Raw genomic sequence first — 22,537 nt, forward strand, 5'->3', positions numbered from 1 at the left:
CGCCCAGTTACAAACCGAACCCACGACAAAGTGTTTGTTAAGGGATGTTACACCACTCAACAGAGATGAGCTTAACATCTCAACAGACTGGGAATAGCCCAAAAGATACCCAAAAGATAACGCCCATCAACAAAACATCAACGCCCATCAGCAAACATCAAGGAACAGCTACCCCAGACACTGCCCCCGGCACATCTGGAGACCCCTGCTCTGGAAAAGGCCGAGAAGGAAATCAAGGAGTGTGGACCTAATTAACATCAGAGGCCAAGCAATCCGGGGCCAATAGGAAACCAAATACTAAGAACTACCCAACGTGGAACCAATGAACATTAAACCTACGAATTTCTATGGGTTTAGACTGCATAAAGTTGAGGAAAAATTGAGTAAAACTCGTGTGCCATGGAATGATTTTCTCTGCACACCCGGGCTATGTGTGCATGAAATGGTTTCTGTTGCACATCCTGGCCAGAATAAAGTAATGCCTTGATCCTCTAACACTAAAAAGGTCGTTGGAGAGTTTTTGTTCTTCCTGCAGTTTCTGTGACAGGATGACACCATTAGAATGTTTTTTCTTAATAATCCTAATTTGATATTGTCAGTTGGGTTAGGGCCAAAGGTGTGAGAGTCAATTTTTAGTCCAAGGAGAAGTAGCAAAAATCTTTATTGCTTTGGGGCATTTTTCGTCTATGCGTGTGCGTGTCTGTTAGTGATGGCAGAATTTTGGAATGAGTTTTTCGATGTTCACGTTTAGGTTGCATTTTGCAAAACTGGAAGAGCTTTAAAACTGACCCTTTTCCTCATAAACAGTTAAAAAAATACTAAAAAAAAAAAAGAAAGCTGCTTTTGGGGGGCACTTGTGAGTCACCTGATGGCTGCCCTGGAAGAGAAGCTTCCTTCCAGGCAGCCAGCAGAGGAGCTTTAGAAATGCAAATTAACTCTGCTGGGGGAAGTGTGCACAATGTCCCAGGCTCTCCTTGCCTGCCACAGGAATTGGGCTGATTCCCTCTGCCCCTCACCCCAAGCTCTGCCTCCCTGCACAGACGGAATTTGCATCGCTAAAGGCAGAGCCCACACTGAGCATCTCTGACCCTGCAACAGAAATCCCTGAAGCTGCAAAGGAAAACAGCAAACGGAGAATGTTGGGAGAACTTCACTCACAAAAGCAGGGGGCAATCATCCCTCTCCCCACTCCAACATCTGCTGGCACTGTCTGTGTTATACAGGGCGGGTTTGACCACTGGGCTGCTTTTGCTGCCACAAGTTCAGCGAAATCACTTGGGAATCCCAGGATGTGATGATTTAATCAGAGAAAAGTGGTCAATTGATGCATCCCTGGCATTTTTGGGAGCGCCCAAAAATGGGGAAAAGATGAACGGCCACCAGAACAAATCCTACAACACCATGGAGCAGCCCCTGGGAACCTGAACTAATTCATACCAGGTGCCAGAGAACCCACTGATCATTTCAATGCATCATTAGATCACAAGCTGTCCTCCAAATCATAACCAAGCACACAGCTCCAGCTCCAGACCTTCTCACCCACCAATCCACTCCCATGAGCAACGCCACATTTCACCCTGGGATGGCATCAGATTCTCTTCCAGCAGAAGGACCAGGAGGTTGTGGAAAATTAAATGACTCAAAGTGCTCTTGGCAAAGAGATGGCCAAGGAAAAGTGGGGAAACAGAGAACAAAGGAAATAAGAAAGCAGCTCATGTACCGCTCCAAACGTGGAAAGGATGGGATTCGGAGATAAGGAAGTAATGGGAGAAGCCATAAATTTCAGAAAATGTTACTAATTGACACGAACTGCTGCTCAGCCAAGGTCCTGCTAAATTTCTGAACTTCCCGAAGAAGAACAAAGCCTTCACAGAGCCATGAATAGCGGATGTTATACAAAGTGGGGGTGCACATTAAGGGGCACATGCAGCAGGCGGATCGGCAAGTCTGTACCTTCCAAGGACCTCAGCCACTGCGGAAAAGGACACGGAGATGCGGCCGGGCAAATCGGCATAAAAAGGAGGCTGCGTCCTCCAACACTTGGACAGACCACACGGGAAATGCCCCGTGGCCTCTCCCTTTGCCCAGGAATAAAGTTACTTTTACAGGACTCCTCCGGCTCCTCTGGGCACACAAACCTCTGGCCACGGGAACTTTCCCGCACGCTCCCGGCCACAGGGCAGCCACCTCTGTCCTACCCACAGCAGCCGGGACGAGCCGGCGCTGCTCCGGCACCGGCTCCTGCCGAGGCAGCAGCGGGAAGGAGACCGCGGGCAGCCGCTCCCGCAGCGCCCTCACGCCAGGGCCAACACGGCGCCCACACGGCACAACGAACCCGCCACAGCCCCCTGCTGCCCCCTCCGCCCGCAGCCAGCCCCGAGCCCCGCCAGAACCGAGCGCGGCTCCCACCTGCGCTGGGGCCGCCTCCGAGCTCCGCCGCCGCCTCAGCGGGCTCCGGCCGCCGCCGCCGCTCCCGGGCCCGCACCGACGCTCCGCCAATGGCGCCTCTGCTGCGCCACGGCCGCCCTGCCGGCGGCTCCGGGCCCGGGCTGCTCCCCGCTCCGACCAATCAGCGCGCCAGAACCACGACTGACGGCAGCAGCGCCCAATCGGAGCGAGGGGCGGGCTCTGCACACGGCCCAGCCCCGCCCCGCGCTCCCAGCGCCCCCCGGGCTGCGTGAGGGGAAAGCCGCAGCTGAGGAACAGCCCTGGAACGGGCCTGGCCCGAGCCGCCGTTCAGCTGAGAAGAGAAACAAAGCTCTCCGCTGCTCCCGGCCCGACCTGCCCAGCCCTGCGTGTGGGGTGGCACCGGCTCCTTGGGAAGCCCTGCAGCCTCGCTACTCCCGCCCCTAATTCGGAGCATCAGTGCATGGCTTTGATTTCCCCGAGAAAGGGAAAACCGCCCCAAACCCCTTTGGCTGAGTGCACGAGGGGAGAGATTTGTGGCAGAAAACTCCCAAAGTCGTTTGTGCCCAGCTTGGGAAGAACAGCCCAAGCCAAGCAGAGGTGGCACCCCCCAGCAGCGCCTCTCTGCCGCCCCAGCTGAAGCCCTCGCTGGCTGCTCCAGGCTGGATGGGCAGACTGGGAGCACTGGGAAGGGGCCCCGGCTCGGGGCGCAGCCCCCGGGGCAGCCCCACGGCAGCTCCAAGGCTCCGCCAGCCGGGATGGAACGTGGGAGGGGGAGCAGGGCAAGGGCCGGGGCTGTCGGTGTTCAGGGGGCACAAGGGACAGCGGGGGCACTTCACAAGCGTTTAATGCAAAAGATAAAATCATAAGGAAGACAAAAGCAACAGCAACCGTGGCACCATAGCCCAGGGCCACAGAGGAACATGTCCCATTGGAGTGGGGGGACGCTGGCCCGATACCAGGCACCCACCACAGCTGCTCTCTCCCTGCCCTCCACAGCCAGAGAGGGGACAGAAAATTTAACCAAGGGCTCATGAGCTGAGATGAGGACCAGGAGATATCCCTCATCAAACACCGTTACAGGCAAAACAGGCTCGAAATTGGAGATACTAATTGAATTTATTGCTAACAAACTCAGAGTAGGATAATGAGAAGAAGACTTAAAAACACCTTTCCCCCACACCTCCCTCCTTCCAGCTTTGCCTCCTCCAGCAGGGGTGTCCCACAAACAGGGAACCCCCACAAGCCCCTCACAACCCTCAGGGCTGGGCTGGCCCTGCCTGGATGCCAGGAGACACCAAAACCGCTCTGTCCCTGCCCTCTGCTACTGCACAGGGACAGGAAATACAAGGAAAGGCCCAGGAGCTCAGAGAAGGACCGGGTGAGATCCCGCCCCGAGCATCGGCACGGGCACAACAGACCCAGCCTGGGCCCAGGGAGGGAATTTATTACCAACCACATCACAGCAGCACAAGGAGAAGGCAAAGAAATCTCTCCAACACCTTCCCCCCACCCAGCGCGGATCACCCGGAACGGGGGTCACCAGGGCTCTGCCCAACGGGGGTCACTGGGGATCATCCAACGCCGATCCTCCCACGGGGGATGGAGCTGGAGCAGCGCACGAAGCTCTTCCCACACTCGGGGCACTCGCAGGGCTTCCCTTAGCGGTGCCTCCGTTGGTGTTGGGTCAAGTGAGAGCTCTGTGAGAAGCTCTTCCCACACTGGGTACACTCATAGGGCCTCTCCCCAGTGTGGATTCGCTGGTGGGTGATGAGGTTGCAGTTGCGTTTGAAGCCCTTCCTGCAGTTGGGACAGCGGAAGGGCCTCTCCTCTGTGTGAATCCGCTGATGTCTGAGGAGATCGGAGCTAGTGTGAAACCTCTTCCCACACTCGGAACACTCGTAGGGCCTCTTCCCAGTGTGGATCATCTGATGTTGAATCAGGCTGGAGCTCCGGTCGAAGCTCTTCCCACATTCCCCACACTCATGTGGCCGTTCCCCGGTGTGGATCACCTGATGTTTCATCGGGTGGGCCCTCTGCCTGAAGCTCTTCCCACATTTCCCACACTCTTAGGGCCTCTCCCCAGTGTGGATCCTGTGGTGTGCCCTCAGCTGGGAGCTGTCTCTGAAGCTCATCCTGCATTCCCCACATTCATAGGGCCTCTCCCCAGTGTGGATCCTTTGGTGGCTGACCAGTTGGGAGCTCTGGCTGAAGCTCTTCCCACATTCCCCACACTTATAGGGCTTTTCCCCAGTGTGGATCTTCTGGTGTTCCCTCAGCCTGAAGTTCCATCTGAAGCGCTTCCCACACTCCAAGCACTTGTGGGGCTTCTCCCCACCCTGAGGCTTCTCCCCCAGCTCCGAGCTCCGCACGGATCTCTGGCTGCCTTCCCGGCACAGGGGGGCTCTTTTCTCCTTGGATCTCTCTGGGCTGCGTTTGCAGCCCCTCCTGCTCGTGCGGCATCTCCAGGGCTTTTCCTCCTCCGCCATCCAGCCACACCTTGGGAATGACAAATCCTGGTTTGGGGGGAGAAACAAGGGGTGAGCTCCTTGGGCTGGGGGTTCCTCCTGCCCAGGTCCATCTCTGGGAGTCTCCGGGGCTTTTGTGTCCATAAAAACCCCAAACCACCACGATTCAGCCCAAAAAATCCTCCCAGCACTTCCCCCTCTCTGATCTCTCCACTTTGGTGTTCTGGGGCTCTCCTTTCCCTGACCTCATCGGGGTCCCGTGGCTCCTGGGGTTCCCTCCTCTCTGGGGTCCCACTCAGGGATGATCCAGGGATTTTGGGGGTCCCAGGGGTCCCTTCTTCCTGATTCTCTGCTCCAGGCTTCCAGCGATCCCAGGGGTCCCCCCTTATCCATGCTCACCCCATCTCCAGGCTGCTGGGGGGTCCCCCAGCTCCGGGATCACCCCTCTCCCCTCACCCCACCCTGGGGCTCCCGGTGTTCCCCTCCACCACTCTCCCGGGGGGCCACTAGAACGATGTCCCCCTCCCACCCAGCACTGGGATGGAGCCCCCAAAATATCCCCTGAAGGGCCATTTGCAGCTCAGCTTTCGGGTGCCGCAGGATCCAAACATCACCCCCCCTCCCCTGCCCCAAAATGAAACCCTCCCAGGGACCCACAAAGAGATTTGGGGCTCCATTCTGGAAGCTGTGAGCTCCAAACACCCGCCAAGAGAAAGGGCCGCTCGGGGAGCCTGTCACGATCTGCTAATACAAGCGAGAGTCGTGATGGTTCGTTCATCGATCTCAGAGTGTAAAAGGATACAAGAGATTTCAGTTTTAATCAGAACAGTGCACCTTTATTAAGTGCCCACAACACAGTAATGTGATAGAGGAGAGAGAGAGATAAAGAAAACAAAGAGTGAAGAGGAAGAAGAGGGGAGGGAATAGCTACCAACGGATGAGACAAAGTCCTCGTGGTCTCCTGCCAATAGATTCGCCTTCTTTCCGTGGGGAGATCTCATCTCGGTTAATTTAGAAAGTCCCTTTATAGTCCTTTTCAGAAGCGAGGGGCAGCTGTGCAAGAGCTGGGGAAGCCTCCAGCCATTGTTATGGGGCCCGTTGCTTTGGGAAGCAGGTACAGGACAGGCGTACAGGACAGGTCATTCCTTTCCGCTTCAGCGCAGTCCTTCCCGCCTGGGCAGTGAGAACGGCGCAGTCCATTGGGACCTGCATCAATTTCCAGACACTCCACCTCAGCCAGGCCAGGCCTCCTGTGTTCAGTCTCTGTCCCTGGCGATGATCGTGAGGCAGATGAGGGATCTTTGGACCGTCTCTTACAGACCCCCTGAGAGATTTGGGGCGAGCTCCCCCTCCCCGCTCACCTGCGGGATGCTCCCGGGGCCACGGCATACAGAGCGGGCTCCGACCTCGCGCTTCCCGTGCTGCTTTTCCTCTTCCTGCTCCTCCTCTGCCTCTCTCGCTCCTCTTCCTCCCGCTCCTCCTCCCCCGCCTCCTCCTCCATCGCTTCTCCCACTCCTCCTCCTTCCTAATCCCGCCTCCTTCTGCTCCTCTCTCCGGGCCCTTCTCCCACTCCTTCCTCATCATTTGGGGATTTTTGGGGGGAACGGCGTTGTCCCAATCTACTCTTTTTTGAGGGTTGTTCCCTTTTCCCATGATTTTTGGGGTTTGCAGTGGCCAAACTCCTCTTTTCCCATGATTTTAGGGCTCTGGGTTTTCCTCAACTGCCCGGTTCCCAGGATTTTGGAGGGTGCTGGGAGTGCCCAGGCTCCCCTGATCCAAGGATTTTTAGAGACTGAGGGTACTCAAACTCCTCTTTTTCCACTTTTTTGGGGCTCTGGGAGTGTTCAGCCCCCCTTTTCCTGGAATTTTTGGGGGTCTGGGAGTGTCAAAACCCCCCTGTCTTGGAGTGACTTTATGATGTGTATCCCATATCACTGCCCTATGCCCAGAAATTAATTCTTGTGCCCTTCTATGCCTCTAAACTGAGCCTTAGAGGGGGAAGGAAAAACTGAGCAAAACTTTTCCAAAGCAGTTTGCGGCTTGTTCAAGGTCACACAGAGATAGCGACTATTTTTCCAGCTGCGGCAGGGGAGCGAGGAAGCACCCGGCTTGCTGCTTCCCGGTCAGCTTTTGGCCAGTTTCAGCTTCTTTTTCTCCCAAGGGAGACTGAGAGTTGAACTTTTGTTTCCCTCCCCTGGAATTTTGGATTTTCTATCTTTTCTACTGGACTGCTCCAATATCAGAGCACATCGGGAGGACTTTCCATCGGGCACAGAGGGCCTGGCCCTGGGCCAAGCCCCAGCTCCGAGGAAACCACAGGGAGGACTCTGACACTTTCCCAGGTTTTCCCTCCACAGTGAGATTTTATTATTTAGCATTATTTTCCTTTTCCCATGTGTTTGTTAAATAAATAGTTTTTATCTCCTTCACTTTCCTTTGAGGAAAATTTACTTTTTCCTGAACCTGGTGGAGGAGGGGTGGTTGTGCCTTCTCTCAGAGGATATATTCCTAAATTTGGCCAAACTGTCAGAAATTTAGGGGCGCCCAACTGTGTGGCATAAAGGAAAGTGAAAAACCTGTGCTAATTACATTTTGGTTTGAATTTATTTATTCTGTGTTGGGGTAAAGTAGTCACCATGTTGGTTGAGTTCATAATGTCTCTCTGGCTTGATGTACTCATGTCTTTCTGGTCCTTAGGCTTCATTGAGGTACTGGTGTTTTTTTGGTCCCTAGGGTTGTTTGCCTATTTACAACGTGCTCCTATCTTGTCCCTGATATGTAAATTTTACAGAGGAGGGAGACGAATCAGGATTTCTATCTCGCTGTGCTCGGTGATAATGATTTGTAAGAAGTTGACAGAGGTACAGGCAGCTGTTCAAAGTGTGTATGATAAGTGGTTTCTCCATCCTAACCCCAGTCCTAGCTTCAGTAGCCTGTTTTGGGAATTTATTAGTAATTGCACCCGGATTGTTAGAGGAGGAGGAGACGGGGTTTCCCTTCCCTTTAAATTTGATAGGTTATCTTTTGAGAGTATTCACTTTCCCCTGGATGTTAAAGACACCATCCTCCTGGTATTTTATCTAGTAATCTTCCTCCATGTAATTCACAGCTTGTCTAGAATGAGAGCTCAGATTTCCAGGGTGACTGATGAGACACCTGACCCAGAGGTGGAAAATCCTGAGTGGTGTGGGGAATAGGAGCATATAGGCCAAACCCTGAAGAAATTCTCTGACCTGATAGTTTGGGATTTCCCATCTGAACAAATTCAGAAACCAGCTGAGGTGGGGAAATATCTGAAAGAGAAATACAATGAAAATTCTGAGAAAAGGTTTTTGCAATATGTTGGGCTTTGGCATATGCCTGTGGCACATTGCAGCAGGTAGAGGGGCAGGAAGATGAATCAGCAAAGCCTGCAGATATCCCAGTCACTCAGACTGCAGCCACAACCAGACAGCAAGCCCAAACCAGATGGAGAGTCTAAGCCATTGACAGTGGCTCCTGTCACGAGGAAAAAACACATAACCAAAACTGATCACCCAGTGAAAGATGAGGATAATGCAAGGGAAGGAACCTCAAAACCACCACCTGACTCAGGCACAGAAACCATTACCGAGTCCATGTCCATAAAGGACCTTCACAGCCTAAGAAAGGACTACACCTGAAGGTCTGATGAAGCCATAATAAGTTGGATGGTCCGTATTTGGGATGCGGCAGGTGATGATGTGATGCTGGATGGTGCTGAAGCGAGGCATTTGGGATCCCTGTCACGTGATCCAGCTATCGACCAAGCGATGATAAGGGGGGCTGACTCTGCCAGTCTCTGGAGACGGGTTTTGAATAGCACAAGGGATAGATATCTGTGCGGAGATGGTCTCTACATGCAGCAAACCCAGTGGAAGACCACAGAACAAGGGACGCAGTGCCTGAGAGAACTAGGGGTGGTAGAGATTGTCTTCACAGATGACCCAGGATTGGGGAGCCCAGACTGGGCCAGAGTTAATCCAGTCATGTGGCGAAAACTCATACGGCTTAGGCCACAAGAATACGCTTCTGCTTTAGCAATAATGAAACCGGACTACGGTGCAAATGAGACCGTGCAGGATATGGCAGTGAAGCTCCGAGTATATGCAGATTCTGTGCATGGCCCAACACATGCAAGAATCACAGCTGTGGAAACACGTGCAGAAAATGGAGGATAAGATGGAGAAGAGTCTCCAGGAGATTAAGAAGGAGATCAAAGAGGGCCTTCTCCAGATCTCGACAGTACAGATCAGAGATTCTGATACCAAACACAGACGTTCCCCAGAGAGAAAGTACCTCCCACGAAGAGAGCTGTGGGATTTCCTGTGTGATTGTGGGGAAAACATGAGGAAGTGGGGTGGACAATCTACTTCTGCTCTGGCAGCACAAATGTGTGAATTGAAGGAGCGCAAGTCTCAGAAAGGAAGTTCCACCAAAAAGGAAGTAGCTCCAGTTGCCTGTAGCCAAACTGCTGGAAATGATGGAAAAGACGATGACATGTCTGATTCCCATGAAGGAACCTCTAAGATGCAGGCCCAGGGAAAGAAGGATAGCCAGGCATAGAGGGGCCCTGCCTCTAGCCAGATAGAGGCCAGGGAAAACCGTGTTTTTTGGACTCTGTGGATTCGTTGGCCTGGTACATCAGAACCACAAAAATATGATGCCTTGGTTGACACTGGTGCGCAGTGTACAATAATTCCATCGCAGCACGTGGGGGTAGAATCTGTTTCTATTGCTGGTGTAACAGGTGGATCACAAGATTTGACCTTGGTGGAAGCTGAGGTGAGCCTGACTGGAAATGAGTGGAGGAAACATCTCATTGTGACTGGCCCAGAGGCCCCATGCATTTTGGGCATAGACTTCCTCCGAAGCGGGTATTTCAGAGACACAAAGGGACTCAAGTGGGCTTTTGGAATAGCTGCTGTGGAGACAGAGGGCATTAAGCAATTGAAAACCCTGCCTGGACTATCTGAGAACCAATCTGCAGTCGGCCTTCTGAAGGGGGAAGAACAATTGAGTACTAATTGCTACCTTGACAGTGCATCGCAGACAGTACCAGACAACTCGAGATGCTGTGATTCCCATCCACAAGATGATCCATGAGCTGGAGAGCCAAGGGGTGGTCAGCAAGACCCACTCACCCTTCAACAGCCCCATCTGGCCTGTGCACAAGTCTGACAGGGAATGGAGATTGACTGTGGACTATCGTGCCTTGAATGAAGTGACTCCACCGTTGAGTGCTGCTGTGCTGGACATGTTGGAGCTCCAGTACGAGCTGGAGTCCAAAGCAGCGAAGTGGTACGCCACTATTGACATTGCCAATGCCTTCTTCTCCATTCCTCTGGCAGCGGAGTGTAGGCCTCAGTTTGCCTTCGCCTGGAGGGGCGTGCAGTACACCTGGAACCGACTGCCCCAGGGGTGGAAGCACAGTCCCACCATCTGCCATGGACTGATCCAGGCTGCACTGGAAAAGGGTGAGGCTCCAGAACATCTGCAGTACATTGATGACATCATTGTGTGGGGGAACACCGCAACCAAAGTGTTTGAGAAAGGAGAGAGAATAATTCAAATTCTCCTGCAAGCTGGTTTTGCCATCAAGAAGAGCAAAGTCAAGGGACCTGCCCGAGAGATCCAGTTCCTGGGAGTAAAGTGGCAAGATGGACGATGTCAGATGCCCACTGAGGTCATCAGTAAAATCACTGTGATGTCTCCACCGACCAACAAGAAGGAAGCACAAGCTTTCCTAGGTGCCATAGGTTTCTGGAGAATGCACATTCCCGAGTACAGCCAGATCGTGAGTCCTCTCTACCTGGTTACCCGCAAGAAGAATGATTTCCACTGGGGCCCTGAACAGCAGCAAGCCTTTGCCCAGATCAAGCAGGAAATCGCTCATGCGGTAGCCCTTGGCCCAGTCAGGACAGGACCTGTGGGTGACAGAGGAGTAGAAACTCCTGCAATTAAAGGAGGCTTTGATTTACAACCCTGGAAGAGACTAGGTCTGGCTTAATTGACAGAGATTTGTGGACTTTAAGCAAAAGGATTACAAACTTGTGTTCCTATCATTATAAGTAAAATTGTACACTGGATGTTTTGGTGAAGGGTTTTAAAATATAATAGTGTGGTTTTATATAATTTAAGAATGTAGATGGTATAAGAGAGACATCTGTGTGTACGTGACATGAGAAGTTATTGGTCAAGACATAGCTGCATTGCAGTGAGAAGTGCCACAGGTGATAGGTCATTAATCTAAAACAAAGTGTCGTTTTAAGTATCTATTGGATTAGAAAGTTATAAATTACGATATAACCCTAAATCTTGTGACTAGTCGCCGTTACTCGGAGGTGTTGTAAAATCTCACGCCTCGACTGATGCGTTTGTTATTTTAAACAATAAATTCATGTAATTGCATAGTCCCATCCCTTAAAGTTATTTTCCTCCGACACGTGAAGCGCGGGAAACGGACAAGGACCAGGGGTGAAGAACGTGCTCTACTCTGCCGCCGGGAGCAATGGTCTGTCCTGGAGCCTCTGGCAGAAGGTGCCTGGTGAGACTCAGGGCCGACCACTGGGATTCTGGAGCCAAAGCTACAGGAGGGTCTGAAGCCAGCTACACTCCCACAGAGAAAGAAATCTTGGCAGCTTATGAAGGAGTCCAGGCTGCCTCAGAAGTAATCGGCACGGAGGCACAACTCCTCCTGGCACCCCGACTATCGGTGCTGGGGTGGATGTTCAAAGGAGAGGTTCCCTCCACGCATCACGCCACCGACGCTACTTGGAGCAAATGGATCGCCCTCATCACGCAGCGCGCTCGAATTGGAAACCCAAGTCGCCCTGGGATCTTGGAAATAATTATGAACTGGCCGGAAGGTGAGACTTTTGGGTTATCTTCTGAAGAAGAAGAGGAGCAGGTGACGCGTGCCACAGAAGCCCCACCGTATAACGAGCTACCAGAGAGTGAAAGACAATACGCCCTCTTCACTGATGCTTCCTGCCAAATTGTAGGCGCTAGCCGGAAATGGAAAGCCGCTGTATGGAGCCCCACACGACGAGTTGCACAGGCTGCTGAAGGAGAAGGTGGATCGAGCCAATTTGCTGAGCTCAAAGCTGTCCAATTAGCTTTGGACATAGCTGAAAGAGAGAAGTGGCCAAAGCTCTACCTCTACACTGATTCATGGATGGTAGCCAATGCTCTGTGGGGTTGGCTGGAAAGGTGGAATAAGGCAAACTGGCAGCGCAGAGGAAAACCAATCTGGGCTGCTGAGGAGTGGAAAGACATTGCCATTCTCGGGTAGAGAAGCTATCCGTGAAGGTCCGTCATGTAGATGCTCACGTCCTCAAGAGCAAAGCTAATAAAGAACATCGTGCCAACAAACAGGTAGATCAGGCTGCGAAAACAGAGGTGTCCCAGATAGACTTGGATTGGCAACATAAAGGAGAGTTGTTCCTAGCTCGATGGGCCCATGATGCCTCAGGTCATCAGGGCAGAGATGCCACCTATAAGTGGGCACGAGACCGAGGGGTGGATCTAACCATGGACAGTATCTCCCAGGTGATCCATGATTGTGAGATATGCGCTGCAATCAAGCAGGCCAAGCAGGTGAAGCCCCTGTGGTATGGTGGGCAGTGGTCCAAATACAAGTATGGGGAGGCCTGGCAGATTGATTACATCACACTGCCTCAAACCCGCCAAGGCAAGTGCTATGTGCTCACAATGGTAGAAGGCACCACAGGATGGCTGGAGACCTACCCTGTGCCTCACGCTACTGCCCGGAACACCATCCTGGGCCTGGAAAAGCAAGTCCTTTGGAGGCATGGCACCCCTGAGAGAATCGAGTCTGACAATGGGACTCATTTCAAGAGCAGCCTTATAAACACCTGGGCTAGAGAACATGGCATTGAGTGGGTGTACCACATCCCTTACCATGCACCAGCAGCTGGGAAGGTTGAGCGATGTAATGGACTGCTTAAAACCACCTTGAAGGCACTGGGTGGGGGGACTTTCAAAAACTGGGAGATGCATTTAGCAAGAGCCACCGGGTTAGTTAACACCCGAGGCTCCACCAGCCGAGCAGGCCCTGCCCAATCCGAACCCCTACAAACAACAGATGAGGATAAGGTTCCAGTGGTGCACATGAGAGGTATGCTTGAAAAAACTGTTTGGGTAAAGTCTGCCTTGAGCAAAGACAAACCCATCCGTGGGGTCGTTTTTGCTCAGGGACCAGGTTGCACCTGATGGGTGATGCAAAAGGATGGAGAGACCCGATGCGTACCTCAAGGGGACCTTGTTTTAGGATGAACTACCCATGGCTCTGTACTTGTCTCAGTATCTGCATGTATATATGTATATAATTTGGGTGATGCATGTATTTATATGGTTAAAAAAGTTAAGTTTCATGTAACATGTCAGTATGGGAAAAAATTTGGGGTGGATAATGTTGGGGTTTTAGTTTAGTCCTAGTTTTTTTCCTGTTAAAGGAATTTTCTCCCATATGCATGTTGCTAGGGGACAAATAGCTGTACTTAAGAAAGTCAAAAAGGGGAGTGGGGCGGGCCTGGCTACTCCTTTGTTTACACTTGGGTGTGGGGTCAGTTCGCTCTCAGCATCGGGAGAGAGAAGCTGCAAAGAAAGGAGATGCTGCTTCTTTTTTTTTTTCTTTTTTTTTTCGGCCGTTTTTCTTTTCTGCTGGAAACAACACTGGGATCCCAAAGCCGCTTTTCCTGCCCTGCTGGAGGCCAGGCTGTGGCCACCCTGCCCCGCTGCTGCTTCGAGCTTTCGCTGCGTTCAAGCCGTGGTCGCCCTGCCTGCCTGGACCTCCAGGGGGTTCCCCGTTTGGATACATCTCGTCTGTCCTCTGGGATCTGTGCTCGTCCCTGCCGCTCCAGCCTCCTGTTCCCGAGAGTCTGGCCAGACACCGGGATCGGCTGCTCAGGGGTTTGTGAAGCCTTTGCTCCATCCCTTCCCGGGATCCCAGGGCACCGGTGCCGCGTGCTCCCCGAGCTCGCTCCGGAGCGCCCCCTGCAGCCGCGGGGGAACCATCGCACCTGCCCTGCTCACCGGGAGCCGCCAGCGCCCCTGCCGGCTGCGAGCGGAACTGCACCCGAGGGGAAAGGGCCTGACAGCCGAGAAGGCTGGCACTGGGTTTGTGATTGTTTGCTGTTACTGCCATAGTTATTGCTGCTTGTTTGACTGGTTATATATATATATATATATATATATATATATAGTAAAGAACTGTTACTCCTATTTCCACATCTTTGCCTAAAGGCCCTTGATTTCAAAATATAATAACTCAGAGGGAAGGGGGTTATATCTGCCACTTCAAGGGAGGCTTCTGCCTTCCTTAGCAGACACCTGTCTTTCAAAACCGAGACATCTGTGTAATTTCCTGTGGAGCAGCCGGTTGTGTAAACCGGTTCTGCGCGTAAAGAATAGACAAGTGTCTTGGGGTGACCTTCTGATGTGTATCCCATATCGCTGCCCATGCCCAGAAATTAATTCCTGTGCCTTTCTATGCCTCTAAACTGAGCCTGAGAGGGGGAAGGAAAAACTGAGCAAAACTTTTCCAAAGCAGTTTGCAGCTTGTTCAAGGTCACACACAGATAGCAATTGGTTTCCCAGCTGTGGCAGGGGAGGGAGGAAGCACCTGGTTTGCTGTTTTCCCAAGGACAGTTTTTTTGGCCAGTGGTTCAGCTGTTTTTTCTCCGGAGAAAGACTGAGAGTTGAATTTTTCCTTCCCTGGAATTTCGGATTTTCTCCCTTTTCTACTGGACTGCTTGATTGCTTTAACATCAGAGCACATCGGGAGGACTTTCCACTGGGCACAAAGGGCCTGGCCCTGGGCCAAGCCCCAGCTCCGAGGAGACCAAAGGGAGGACTCTGACACTTTCCCAGGTTTTTCCTCCACAGCGAGAGATTTTATTATTTAGCATTATTATCCTTTTCCTGTGTTAAATAAATAGTTTTTATCTCTTTCACTTTCCTTTCCTCACTTTCCTGAGGAAAATTTATTTTTCCTGAACCTGGTGGGGGGAGGGGTGGTTGTGCCTTCCCTCAGAGGATCTATTTCTAAATTTGGCCAAACCGGAACATTGTCCCAGCTGCCCGCAGTGCCCAGGCCATGCTGGCCGCGCTCAGAGCTGGGCCCAAAGCTGCCCAGCATTGCTGCCTTTGGGAGCAGAGCAGGAGGGCAGGACATGTGCCCAGCCTGCAGCCAGCCATGGCACAGCCACCTCCTCAGCAGCTGCCCAGAGCCCAAAAGCAGCTTGGCAGCCACTGAAGAATTGGCTGCAGCCGCCCCAGCAAAGGGGGAACCTTTGGTGCCCGGCCAGGCCGTGCCATGCCCAGCTCTGGGAGCATCCCCCTGGCTGTGCACTCACCTGCACATGGGGCGTGGAGCGTGTCTTTGAAGAAGGTGCCCAGGCTGAGGAAGAGCTTCTCATCCTTGAGGTCACCCTCCCTCCCTCCCTCCCTCCCTCTTTTCTCTTCTTGCTTTTCTTCCCTTCTTTCTCTCTCTCTTGCTCTGGCTTTCTCTCATTCTCTCTTCCTTTTTCTTTTCTTTCTTTCTTTCTTTCTTGTATTCTGCTTTTCTTTTTCCCTTTCTCCTTCTCTTGCTGCTTTCTTTCTTGCTTCCTTTCTTTTTCATTCTTTTTCTCTTTCTTTTTTCCATTCTTTCATTTTTTTATTATCTTTTAGCTTTCTTTCTCCTTTCCCCCCTGTTTTTTAATCTATCTTCTTGCTTGCTTTCTTGTTTTCTTTCTGGTTTTGCTGTCTTTTCCCCCCTTTTTCTGGTCTTTCTTTCTTTTTTCTCTTTTTCTCTCCTTCTATCTTTCCATCCTTCCTTCTTTCTTTATCTTTTTTTTCTTTTCTTTTTTTTTGTTGGTTTCATTTTATTTAGTCTTTCTTCCTTCCTTCCTTCCTCCCTTCCTTCCTTTGTATTTTTCTGCTTATTTTTTTCCTTTACTTTTTTCTTTTCTCTTTCCTTTTATTGCTGCTTTCTCTCTTTCTCCCTTTCTCTCTTCCATTCATTTTCTTTCTTTCATATTTATTAAGAACAAATTTTCATCCTTTCTTTCTTCTTGTCGTTTCCTTTTCCTTTACTTTTCTCATTTTCTTGTTGATTTCTGTCTTTCCATTTCCTTCCTTTCTTTTTTCCGATCACTCTTTCTTTTCCTTTTCGATCTCTTTTTCCTTTGTTTTCTTTCTTTCTTTTCTTTTCTGTTTCTTGTTGCTTTCGAGCTTGTTTCCTTTCTTTTTTTCTTACTTCGATTGTACTTTTCTTCCGCCTTTCCTTCTTTCCGTCTCTCCAGCTTGTCAAGCCACTTCTCACCCCATTGAAGGGGTGCAAAGCAGCAGGATCCCCTCCCAATTGGGGTCCCCTCACCCTCCCAAAATGTGAGGAATTTCACCTCAGCCACCCAAATTGCAGGGGCTTTACGTCACCTTCCCCAAATTCCCTGCAACCTCCCAGAAGACACTTAGAGGCCCCAAAATTGCCAAAAAGAGCAGGAGCCTCCCCAAAAGTGGCTCCTGCTTTCCCTCCCTGGAAACACGCCAAGTGCCCAAACCACCCCATCCCTCCCAAACTTCATCCCACTCCCATGATACCATCCCCATCCCATCCCACCCCATCCCATCCCACCCCATCCCAATCCCATCCCATCCCACCCCTCCTGGACACCAATTCCCCTTCTGTGCTTCCTGACTCCCCACACACGGGGCTTGGGGCTGACGGATCGAGCCATTTGGGGCTGCCATCGACACATTGGGGCTGGGATTGAGTTTATTGGAGGCAACCACTCAATCCCTCCATCCCAAAATCGGAGCTTGGAACCTCTCCTCAGGCCTTGCTGTGCCCATGGGCTCACCTCAAGTCCCAAAATGAGAGCCAGGGCCCCTCAGGCTATTCAGACCCTCTCAACATTGCCAGAAACAGCAGCATCCTTCCCAAAATGGGCTCCCCGCATCCCTGCCAATAGGTCCCACTTCCAAGTACCAGAGTCCCCCTCTCAGAACCCCTCCCGAAGCATTGGGGGAACCCCAAAACTGCCGCAGGAATGGGACATACCCTGACATCCCTCAGGAATGGGGGATATCCCAGAACCCACTGAGGAACGGGGTCCCCCCAGCCTCATCATGCCCAGCCTTCAGCTGGCTCAGCCAGAGCCCATCCCGCCCTCAGCAGCCCCAGCCCAGCCCAGCCCAGCCCTCCTGGGCAGGAAGCCCCAATGGCCGAGCCGGCCTGGGACACTTGCAGGGATGCGGGGGCAGCCGCAGCTTCTGGGGCCAGCCTGTGCCAGGCCCTGAGCGCCCTGCCAGGGAACCATTGCTGCCCCACATCCCATCTCAGCCTGCCCTCAGGCAGCGGGAAGCCGTTCCCTGGGGCCCGGCCCCGCAGGCCCTTGGCAAGAGTCTCTCTCCCCCAGCAATTGCTGCTCCTCCCTGCTGTGGGGCCCAAGCTGCAAGTTGATTTTCTGCCGCTGGCCCCGGCCCAACCCCGAGCCAGGGCCAGGACCTTGCCCTGGAGCTCTGCGGGCGCTGCGTTTGTGCGGCCGCAGCGCAGCGGCCGCAGCTCGGAGCTGCCCTTTGTGTCCCCGCCGGCAGCTGCCAGAGCTGGCGGGGCCGGGCCAGGGCCGGGCCAGCCCCGGCCTTCCCGGCTCTGGGACACAGCGGCGGCAGCCCCAGCCTTCCAGCCCTGCACACGCTCCCACACAAGCCTCCAGAGCCGCGGCCACGCAACACAACTGACCGGCCGCTGACCCCCCAGCCTGGCCTGATGGCCATTCCTCTGCCCACACCTCGGCCAACCTCCCCTTGGCCACCTCCTGAGCCACAATGCCACAGACAAGTGGCACATACACGTACAGAGCTCTGCCCAGAGCTGGCAGGGAACGTTCATTCAACATAAAAAACACACCAAGAAAAAGAGAACTCCCCCCAGCAGAGCTGTTCCCTCCTGCAGTACTTACACCTGCACACCCACAGCGCCTGAGACTGCAAGCAATGAGCATTCCCTGGGCACATGTGCAGCCCAAGCAGCTCGAGGACAGCCTTGCAGCAGGACTGCTCTCAGCTGAGCCAAAAAGGCCCCTCTGGCAGCTGCAGGGCCATTGCAAAGGGCAAGGGCCAGAGCCTCAGCCCACGGGGGAGGAAAGGGCTCTGAATTCCCCTGCCCTGGCACAGAAACCCTGTTCCCAGGCTGCTTCCCACACAGGATTCCTCTGCAGGACTGCGGAAAGCTGAGAGGCAGCTCTGCCTTCTCCACTTTCCATGTCCTAGAGCTGCCTGGCAGAAGAAATGGAGGGACAGCTCTGGTGGCACAATCCCTCCCGGCCCAGGGCACAGCGCTGGGAAGGTCTTTCCGTGCCGAGGCTTTGCTGTGGCCAAGGAAAGCTCCTGGCTCAGGGTCACCTTTCCTGCTGGGCCAGACCCCCCGAGTGGCCCAGCAGCAGCAGAGAATTCCAGCACAGCCCCGGCACGGGCAGGGCGGCCCTGGGCGGGCTGCGGGAGCCGGCAGCGCCTGAGCTCAGAGCAGCTGAGCCCGGGGGCTCTTGGCCAAGGCTGAGGCCCAGCGAGCATTTCTCAGCTCGCAGGGCGGCCTAGAAAGGTGCTGGGGGGGATAATTCACCCCCCAGTGTGGTCCCAGTCGCTCCCAGTATTTCCATGTCCGTGCTCCCAGCACTGCTCCCAGCCCTGATCCCTGGGGATGGGAATGTCCCGCTCCCTTCCCGGGGCAGGCTCACACCTGAGCCAGGTGTGCAGGGCACGACCTTGCCCTGAGCCCAAGCCCTGTCCCCCCTGCAGGATCTGCTTCCCATCGGCCTCTTCCTCCTGCGGCCCCAAGCCCAGCCCGGTGCTGACCGAGGGGCGCTGGGCCGGGGTCATCCCCCGGCGGGGGCTGCGCACCCCCTCTGCCCCCTCCCCAAATTCCCTCCTGGGGGCAGCAGGGGCTGGGGCAGGAGCCCTGTGGGGAGGGAACAGGGGGTGACACCGGGATGGGGGGTCACACACGCTCTGGGGGGGACACGCACGGCCCCTGGGGACACCCCTCATCTTCTCCTGCAGCGCCAGGAGGATGAACCCCAACATGGAGCCCCCAAAACCCCAGCTGCATTTTGGGGGGCAGGGTCTGGTGGCAGTTTTGGGGCTCTGGGGGATCACAAGTGCCCCAAAACCCCCTCCCAGCCCCACAGCCACTCCCAGACTCCTCCAACCACCCCACAGCTCTGTGCCAGGAACCCCCCCAACCATTCCCTGCAACATAAATGACCCCAAGAACCACCCAAATTCTCTCCAAGACACACAGCCAAGACAAGATCCCCAAAACTCCCTCAACGACCTCCCCAAAAGCTCCCTCCAAGTACCACTAATGCCCATCAAGAGTGACAGAAGCCACTCCCAATCCCCCCACGAGCCCCTCAATCCCCTCCCAGCCCCCCATGGCACTCACCAGGAGAGCTTGGTGGACAGGAACATCCCCAGCCTGGAGCAGCTCAGGCACTTCAGCAGTGATTTGGGCACTTTGGGGGGCACACCCCAAACGGGGAGACCCAGGCCAGGGACTGGGACAGACACCCACAAGCCCTGGAGAACAGACGGGCTCAGGTGGACACGTTCTGCCAGCACAACTACGAGATCGTGGCCCCGTCTGCCCAGCCCATGGCCTCACAGCACCCAAATCCTCCCGAATATTCCCCTGAACCAACCCCAAATTCACCCCCAAATCCCGGGAAAATGGTGCTGCTTTAGATACCTTTGTTGAATTCCTTTATTTCTACCCCAATTTTGGTTGTTGTGACAGGATGAAGGAGGAAACTCTTTAGGTTGAAAAAGACCTCCAAGATCATCCAGGATTGCTGGATGCCACCAGAAGAAACAACTGGACAGAGCAGGTGAGAATTTTTGGGCGGTAAACTCAACAAATCAGCTCTTCCTAATGAATTTCCGATTTCAGAGTCCCGATGGATGTTCCAGCCCCTGCGTTCACCCAGGTGCCTACGGGGATCCAGGAGGACGTGGAGAGCACCAGCCAGGGCTCTTCCCAAACTGGATCACGGGGAATGTGGGTCACCAAGGCTCTGCCCAAATGTGGGTCCTCTGTTGGGGAGTAGAGGATGAAGCTCTTCCTGCACTTGGGGCACTCACAGGGCTTCCCTTACTGGTGCCTCCGTTGGTGTCGGGTCAAGTGAGAGCTGCTGGAGAAGCTCTTCCCACACTGGGGACACTCGTAGGGTCTCTCCCCGGTGTGGATTCGCTGGTGGGTGATGAGGGTGGAGTTGTCCCTGAAGCCCTTCCTGCAGTCGGGGCAGCGGAAGGGCCTCTCCTCTGTGTGAATCCGCTGGTGCCTGAGGAGATCGGAGCTTTCTGGAAACCTCTTCCCACACTCGGAACACTCGTAGGGCCTCTCTCCTGTGTGGATGCGCTGGTGGCGGAGCAGGGTGGAGCTCTGGCTGAAGCTCTTCCCACATTCCCCACACTCATAGGGCCGTTCCCCAGTGTGGATCCTCTGGTGGCAGAACAGGGTGGAGATGTCTCTGAAGCTCTTCCCACACTCCCCACACTCATAGGGCCGTTGCCCACTGTGGATCTTCTGGTGGCGGAGCAGGGTGTAGATGTCTCTGAAGCTCTTCCCACACTCCCCACACTCATAGGGCCGTTGCTCACTGTGGATCTTCTGGTGGCGGAGCAGGGTGGAGATGTCTCTGAAGCTCTTCCGGCATTCCCCACACTCATAGGGCCGTTCCCCAGTGTGGATCCTCTGGTGGCGTTTCAGGCTGGAGCTCGTGCTGAAGCTCTTCCAGCATTCCCCACACTTGTGGGGCTTCTCCCCAGTGTGAAGCTGCTCATGGACCACCAGGTCTGAGCTACGGCTCGATCTCTGGCCGCCTTCCTGGCACAGGGTTGGTCTGTCCTCCTCAGAGCACCCTGGGCTGCGTTTGCAGCCCCTCCTCCTGTGGGGTCTCCGCGCTTTTTCCTCCCTGTTGGATTCCTGCGCTGTGGAGCCGCTCAAAACGGCCTCTTCCACCAGGTTCTGCTGCGGGGATTTGTCCTCCCTGGGCTCCATCCTCAGCTCCTTGTCTGGGGAGGAAGGACAAGGAGAGGATGGGATTTGCCTCCGTGCCACAGGGAAGGGCAAGGAGATCCCCCCAGTCCGTCCCCGGCAGGACGGCGTCGGCAGCGGGGTTGTCCTGCAGCCGGGGGCGATGCTGGGCTGGGAGATGGAGCAGGAGAGAGGGGGAAAGGGGCACTGACTTCCTCCTCACCTGCCTGGGGGTCCGGGGGCATCTTCCTCTTCCTCGCAGCCTCCTCCTATATCTGGCCAAGGTTTGGGAATGGGAAATCCTGGTCTGGGGAAAAACAAAGGATGAGCACGTTGAGTTTGAAGGTCCCTCTGCCCAAGTCCATCTCTAGAAGCCACCAGGCATCGTGTGTCCATAAAAACCTGCTCAGAAAAAGCCTCCCAGGAGTTCCCTGTCTCTGGTCGCTCCTCTTTGGTGTTCGGGGTTCCCCCTGTCCCAGCTGCTGGGCGTCATGCCTGAATTGGGGGTCCCCCTCTCTACTTGGTCCCCGCCCTCCCCAGGCTGCTCGGAGTCCCAGGAATCCAAAAAGCTCCCCCCTCTTCTGTCTCCCCACTTGGGAATGCTGGGGGTGATGGGCTCCAAGGAGTCCCCCTGCCCCTCTCCAGGCTGTTGAGGATCCTCTCCCATCCCTCCTCCTCCTCCTCGTCCTCCTGCCCCGTTCCCGAGCCCCTCGCAGCCCGCGGGAGCAGCGGGGATGGAGCCGGGACAGGTCGGGATGGGCAGCGCGGGGCTCTCGGCTGCTCCCACCCGCTGGGGGCGGGGGAACCCGGCCCGGGGAAAGGAGAGGGAAACTGGGAACATTGGGGGCTGCAGATCCAAACTGGGCCTTGCTGGGGACCCTGCGTGGGGACTTGCAGCCCTTGGGGCTCCTCTCGGGAGCCTGGAGAGCCGGGAGGGGGAACGCAGAGAGGGCTGGGGGATGCCAGCAGTGGCAGCACTGGCAGTGACTGGTTTGTACTGGGATAACTGGAACCTTACTGGGGCCACTGGGAGTGACTGGGAATGACTAGGAGCATGCTGAGGGCAGCTGGGATATACTGGGAGCATCTGTCAACCATACTGGAAATGACTGGAACCACAATGGGAACAATTGGGACCATGGTGGGGAGAAATGGGGCTACACTGAGGGCAACTGGGCATGACTGGGACCATGCTGGGAAGGACTTGGGTCATATGGGGTGTGACTGGGACTATACTGAATCATGTTCAACTGGGATCACACTGGAAGGAACAGAGAGCAACTGGAACCATGCTGGGGGCAACTGGCATCCAAATGGGATCACATGCAGAGGGAGACTGGGATCCTACTGGACCCTACTTGGAGAAACTGGGACTGCACTGAGGGTGACTGGGAGTGGCTGTGAGACACTGGGATCACACTGGAAGCAGCTCAGGGCATCAAGGAGTGACTGGGAACATGCTGGGAGCAACTGGGATGCACTGGGAGAGATTGAAACCACAGTGGGGGTAAATGGGAGCAACTGGAACCACACTGGATGATAATAGGAGCAACTCTGCCCATGCTGGGGTCATACTGGGATCCTACTGGAACTGACTGGGATCATA

At 54.3% G+C, this 22,537-nt stretch overlaps 1 protein-coding gene across 1 annotated transcript; it reads right to left on the bottom strand.

Moving 5' to 3' along the window:
- Positions 1-19,917: 19,917 nt before the first annotated feature.
- On the bottom strand, positions 19,918-21,188 carry LOC309583878 (uncharacterized protein). The gene is made up of 2 exons (XM_082299738.1): positions 21,155-21,188; positions 19,918-20,969 (listed from the first exon to the last, which is right to left on the bottom strand). Exons 1-2 carry the CDS (start codon positions 21,174-21,176, stop codon positions 20,047-20,049), a joined length of 945 nt encoding a protein of 314 aa, XP_082155864.1. The 5' UTR covers positions 21,177-21,188; the 3' UTR covers positions 19,918-20,046.
- Positions 21,189-22,537: the final 1,349 nt, after the last annotated feature.

Source organism: Coloeus monedula (assembly GCF_965178545.1).
Source record: "Coloeus monedula genome assembly, chromosome: 33".
NCBI classification, from domain to species: Eukaryota; Metazoa; Chordata; class Aves; order Passeriformes; family Corvidae; genus Coloeus; species Coloeus monedula.

What these genes read in the sequence shown, in the direction of transcription:
- LOC309583878 (XM_082299738.1), bottom strand. Translation starts at nt 21,176, where the DNA reads ATGCCCCCGGACCCCCAGGCAG. An exon ending in GCCCCCGGACCCCCAGGCAG is followed by an intron (nt 20,970 to 21,154) that starts GTGAGGAGGAAG and finishes CTTCCTCCCCAG; the next exon opens with ACAAGGAGCTGAGGATGGAG.